This window comes from Pempheris klunzingeri, chromosome 8 (genome assembly GCF_042242105.1).
Source record: "Pempheris klunzingeri isolate RE-2024b chromosome 8, fPemKlu1.hap1, whole genome shotgun sequence".
Lineage (NCBI taxonomy): Eukaryota > Metazoa > Chordata > Actinopteri > Acropomatiformes > Pempheridae > Pempheris > Pempheris klunzingeri.
In genome coordinates, this window is record NC_092019.1 from 8,981,421 (window position 1) to 8,987,877 (window position 6,457).

A 6,457-nucleotide genomic window follows, 5' to 3' on the forward strand; every position below is an offset into this window, starting at 1 on the left:
GGTAAACAAACAATAATGCATTGTGTTTGGAAATAGATACAAAGTGCAGCGACGCTCCTATATGCTGCTCAGAGTTTATTTATTCTCTGTGTCAGACCCATGTCATCACATCCTTTATAGAGTACCTTTAGTTTTTCTCACTCATTGTTCTTCCTCTCTCTCTTTCTTCAGTTGCAGACTACAGAGCGATCTGATTGGTTAGATTGTCCTGAAGGGGCGGAACTAAAGAGTCTACTGGAGGATATAACCACGTCCAACAGGTGTGTGTTTCTGCTTTTTGTGTGTGTTTGTGCCATATAAAATATCAATTTATATGATATTATAATATTCCTTCCATTATTCCATTTTGATATAACGGACGGTTTCCATAGATCTCAGATTAACAAAATAATAATCAGATACTTGATATGTAGCTGTTCATGTAAGGTGTCATTTCTGTCAGTAGTGTGTACGTCAGTGTCACAATCTTACCTCCAAAGATACCATTAACAAATGATTGTGGATTCAGATGTCTCCTCTAGCTCTTTCCTTCATCTTATTATTTTTATGCATGTCTGAACATGTCTGTGCATTACACATGTCAAAACGGATCTTTTTCAAGTTGTTAATTGAAAGGATGCGAGCTTCTGACAGGGCAGAGTGTCAGCTTAATGGCTCACAAGGCGCTGAGAAATGAAATATATACATATATTAAAAACAAAACTTCATCTTTGTTTGGGAGTCTTTTGAGATTTCATATCAGTAGCAGGAAACATGACCTGTAATGCCCTCACACACCTGACAAAGTAACAGCCTCCTGTGAGTGTGAGGTCTGCGGGGAGACGATCGAAGCTCATAATCAAGATCAACACAATCTCAACCTCAGGAAATGTACAGTCACACCTACACACAAGTCACATGAGCTGAATAGAATGAAGAAAAAATACACCTGTTCATGCTCGGACTGTAGCAGCTTCATTTATCAGTTTTTCTGTACTCTGCAAACTTGTGTTTGTGTTCAGTGTGTGTGTTGTGTGTGTGTGTGTGTGTTGTAAATGTGTTTGTGTTCAGTGTGTTGTGTACGTGCGTCCACCTGTATCTTTGCATCTGGCTGCCTTTTATGAGTGTGTGGGCCGAATGTGTGTTTCCTCTTTGAGCCAAGGGTTTTGTCACCGTAGCGACCATGCTTCCTTTGATCTCTTGATGTATGAGACCAGCGACCTGTCTCTCACTCACACACACGCACACACACACAGACACACACTCACACACACTCTTAATGCATACACACACACACACAAGGAATACACACAAATAGTCTCTTTCAGTCTCCTCTATATTCAAACTCTGTCTCTCAATCACACACACAGCCTGTCAGATCAATAATAAAGGTGTATTGTTGTCCTGCTATAGTGGCCTCGCCCACTCTCCTCCCTCTCCCCTTCTTTTCTTCTCAGTCACCCCTTTTCTTCCCTTTTTGTCACCCTCTATACCCATTCCTCCTTCTCTCCCCCCTATTTTTTCTTTTCTTTCTCCTCATTTTCTTTCTTTTTCACCTCTTTCTTTCTCTCCCGCTTGTGCTCCCACTCTCCCACTTCTCCTCTCCTCTCCCCTCGTCTCCTCTCTCTCTCTGCTCTCCCTCTCTGGCAGATGAAAGCGGAGATCAGCTCTAGCCTTTGAAGTGGCAGAGACTGGCACACTCCCACTGGTTTAGCGGTAGGAGGAGGGGAGCAGAGGTTTTAGGAGAAAGGGCAGGAGATGAAAGGAGTTACGAGGAGAGAGAAGAGGAGAGGAAGGGTGGGGAGGAGAGGGGGGGGGGGTTAATTGAGAAGATGAGAGGAGTTGGGGCAAAGAGAGAGGAGACGGAGGAAGAGTGGAAAGGAGAGGGGAGGTCTGGGCTGAGATCCTAACCCAAATGATGTCATTCAGCCTTTTCCATGGCAACCTGAGGAATGCCTTTTCAAAACCTCAAGCTCGACCGACTGTGGAGGGAGGAGAGGAGGGAGGAGGGGAGGAAGGAGGGGAGGAAGGAGGGGAGGAGTGTCGCTCAGAGTTCTCCATCCTGAGGAAAAGTCTTGAGGCCCAAAACCTGATCCTTAGTTTATTGCTGCGCCCAGTCAAACATGAAGCCATCAGTGGTGCAACTCACTAACAACTGCTCAGAAAACACCAAAACTTCCTCAAACACTCAGCTGTCTGGAGTTTTGAATTCAGCTACAGTTTATGAAGGATTTTACCAAAAATATCCACAATATCACAATTCCAGGATCACTTTGTCTCGTGTGAAGAAATGATCTATCCACTTTTCTATTGGAGGCATTCAAAAGAACACATGACAGGTCGAGTCAGTGAAGACGTATTTATGTGAAGAATCCATTGAGATTCTTCTGTGGCTCCATCTCAAACGGTGGAAAACACATAAATTCCACAGAGAAAACACCCCGAGTGTTCTTGGTGTGAGCTGAGTGTGAGGCTAATGTGGTTCTGTGACAGCCATTCGCCGTAATCTAAAACCAATTATTTCATTTTCCGCTATCCTCCACACAGCTGCTGAGTGTCAATTTGGGACTGTGAAAGTTTGTACTAAAACTTTTATGGATCCAATTTATGCTCTCCAAATTCACAAACTTTCAAGGATTTCATAGGCCTCTGGGAGATGTGTTAATTAGGTTAATTATGTAGGTTTTAATCAACTAAGGGGGTGGGCTTCTGCTGGCCTGGCTGTCAGACTGCCCTCAAGGACACCTGGGAGGAAGAGAAGAGGGGAGGAGGGTGAGGGAGGGAGATAAGAGAGGGAGAGAGAGAGAGGAGAGAGTTAGATTACACACAGCCTGTAGGGTCGAAGCAGATTGGATGTTTTCACCAAGCCACAGTGTTATAAATGCATGTTTGAACAGAGTATAATTTCACTTTGGTTACAGGTTACGTTCAACTACACCATGTGACGGAATGAAATTAATAAAAAAAACCACCTACATAAAGTCCATCATGAAAACATAATGATATTTACAGAATTAGAGAGTAATAAACTACTATACATTGTATGTCTAACAGTATTAATGTAACACTTTATAATAGTCTGACATTTTATCATTGCCATAATGGCTACTGCATGGCAACAACATAAATAAATAAATAAATCAAATCAAATCCAGTTCAGCCATAAAGCGCGTTTAAAAACAACCACAGTTAACCAAATGGTACAAATTAGCACGACCAGCTCAAAAAATCAATCAAGGCAATATCAAGATATTTGCACAAATACGAGACAGAAACAGAATAAAGTTAAGATAATTTAAGTCTTTGAAAATAGAATAATATAGAATACTTAATATCAAAACCACAAAGAAAAACCAAAGGCTTTTGGCAACATGTGCATCTTGAGTTTTTTCTTAAAAGTACCAATGGAAGGGAACTTTTTATCAAAAGCGGAAGACTGGTCCAAAGCTTTGGAGCTGCCTTTGCAAGGACACGATGCCCCTCACCCACCAGCCTTCATCGTTAAAAGCACTTGTTCTGACGATCTAAGAGACCTAGGAATTGATTTTTTTTATTTTATAAAAGAGCGGAACATGTAGAAGAAATTAAAAGGTTAAGAGAACAGAGGTGAAGTCAGGCATCAGTCAGGCAAAAGGCAGCTGAACAAGACCAGCGATGACAGGAACCAGCAGTGCAGGACCAGACCGAGTCTCAGTTCAGCAGCAGTGACTGCAGGGCCTTTATTTTATTCAGTCACACCTGCTCCAGCGCTCCTGCCTGATATGCTTAAAAATGACCTCAATTCCTTTTATTGTCATTTTCAGAGCAAGGTTCCTCTAATAAAATACCTTCAGCAGTTTGCACCCCCATCAACCCTCCTTTATGACAACAGCTACATGTTAGCTGGTATGACAAGAGGCACAAACACTTGCAGCTCATTGTCACTGTAAACTTGGTCCCACTGACAGGTGAATTCAGATCAGTTCGATTGCACCCACTGTTGGCAACAAGCTTATGATTTACTTATGAGACATTACAGCTTTTACACATGACGGCTGGCACTGATAGACACTCTGCTTTGGCAACCAGTCAGACCAAAAGTACAAACCAGTGCAGTTCACCTGAACACTGGGTCACTGAGGCCTTTGAACTCTGGGATTTTGTTAAGTTGGAACATGCTTTATGTAGGTCAGGCAGCCTGCTGAGCAAATGTTTCAACAAATAATGATGATAAAACTAAAATCAGTAGCACATCTACCAGATGTGTACAGTATACAGAGACCTGATGTTCATAACCGTCAGGAACTGACACTGCAATTGTTCAGATAGTGGCCCCACATTAGTGCTCAGGTGTCCACCTCATGATCTGCCAAACACTGAACCTTTTCCTGATGTACAAGTAGGTGGTTTGGCCAAGATAACATGGGAATCAATTCCATGTTCGGAATTAGTCTGGACTGTATTTTACCGGAGAAAATTAGTCAGAAGAAGGTGAGAGAAATATGGAGCCACATCAGATTCACTACATGCTTCAAGTTATTGCTAAAATAACGCAAAAGCTTTATAAGGATTTTCAAGAACATGTACATTACATGTCATGTTTATCATTTGCACATGTTGCCTTTATTAGACGGAGGTAGGCAGGAGACAATGGAGGAAAGAGAGATATACATATGACACAGGTCATTATGATTATGTGGTGTTCCCCTTTACATTATACTTGAAAAGGTGCACTGACAGGCGTTCTGATGGTAATGTATTGCTTTATGTCACTAGTTAAATAACATGAGTGTGACACAGTGAATAACTTGTCTTTTCTCTGATCCAGGTGTCATGTCGATGTGGTTCCACTGGCTGCTGAAGTCCTCCAGATGATCTCTGCATCCTGAAAGGTTGAAATCTTCTTTTGTCTTGAACAAACTAGAACCATTTCAGAATTTTAAAGGTGCTTATGATCAAACCTTCTCTGAATAATCAGAAAGAGGATTGTTCTTTCTAATTGTTGTCAGTTTTGGAATAAAATATCTTACGTTATTTATTTAAGTCTTCTGGTTGATCTGAGTTTGTTTTAGTGGATGTAAACCTAATGTATTCATGTATAGTGGTTTATATTCATAGTTGGTTTTGGATTTAGTTTGAACCAGTTTTGAACAGGCTCCTAAAACCTTTCAGACGTGAGTGAATCTGGCCTCGTGGTACTCAGTTTGAGTAGCCCTCTGCATGACTCTCGTCAAATTTGCAAATTGGATCAATGACAGTAATAAATATTACTGTGTCGCTAAAATAATTTGACAGCTCAATCAAAACATCCATCCAGTGTCCGTCAGACTGCACAGGATTACAGCACGGAAGTTAATTCAGAGTGTCACAGGCGTCACAGCGCTGGCCTCCGGGTCTGTCGACACGTTCAGTCAGCATTGATGGTGGAAATTAGCTCATTAGTTCATGTGTCTGCCATCATATATGTCTGTCAGCTATGAGCAACACACTGCTCAGCTACTGCCAGCTTTTCTCTTTTCTTTAATGCCATCACACTCTGAAGTGTGTCTATCAGGAATTATGATCCCACCCAAATGAAGATGTTCTGCATGCTGGAAGCAGAGACGGCATGAACAGAGTTTATGACAAGATAATTCTCTACAGAGACAGAACTGATGTTACCATGGCGGTTACACAGAAAACATAACTTTGTCTCTATGTAAGTTTGGTCGTAAACCTTGTATTTAAGTCATTTTACTTATTCCTAGGACATCTGGTATTTGCCTACTCCCCATCTTTTGAGCTGAATAAATTGGGCGTTGTCACATTGAATAGTCTAATGTACCACTACAGGGGGTGTCTGTATGAAAAAAGGTGAGTCTAGTGTGTTGGAAAGAGGCTGAATGAAGTTGGGGAGAGTTGAGTGAGCCAGGCCACTGGTCGTGCTTGAAAGGTTGTGTTTAGTCCTGGGAAATGCCCTCTGACCAGCCCAGCTGTCCTCCATGCAACATCATGGCCTCTGGACAAAAAAAAAAAAAAGCCCACCAAATTGTGGACATCCACACATGGTCACCACTTTGAGGCTTTTAGTTCTTCACTCCAGGTTCTCATTTTATATGCAAATCTTACTAATCTCACTAAAGCTGCAGCAAACACAGCTGTCACTGATCAGTTGTGTAAAATCATCCACTAATAATTTATACTGACTGCATTTTTCCTCCATCTGAGAGAGATGAACTGACCAGGCCTCTGTAGGTGGATGTGGACACTTGTTTTCAATTGGTGGATCATTGGTTTTCCTCACTTCATCATCCTGCTCAAACACACTGTCATAGCAGAAAACTGAAGTCTGCTCTTACTGGGCAACATGCCTGTACATAATCTGTACTAGACAACAGGCTCACTGGTTACTAATTAAAAAGGTACAACTTTCAGAACAGCAATATGGCATTTAACAGCTAGTTTCTATGTAAAAATGCAATGGAGTAAAGGTGACCCGAGCAGACTGAAGTGCTGTAAT

General features: G+C 41.7%; 2 protein-coding genes across 2 annotated transcripts in view; both read left to right on the plus strand.

Moving 5' to 3' along the window:
* The window catches only part of ulk4 (unc-51 like kinase 4), a 76,936-nt gene extending 72,029 nt beyond the window's left edge, over positions 1 to 4,907 (plus strand). Inside the window, exons 35-36 of the mRNA XM_070835041.1 lie at positions 172 to 260; positions 4,787 to 4,907. Of these exons, the coding sequence (XP_070691142.1) occupies positions 172 to 260; positions 4,787 to 4,847 (150 nt within the window). The 3' untranslated portion in view covers positions 4,848 to 4,907. The remainder of the gene's footprint in view (positions 1 to 171; positions 261 to 4,786) is intronic.
* The window catches only part of LOC139204990 (exostosin-1a-like), a 436,963-nt gene that overhangs the window by 7,900 nt on the left and 422,606 nt on the right, over positions 1 to 6,457 (plus strand). The window lies entirely within an intron of this gene.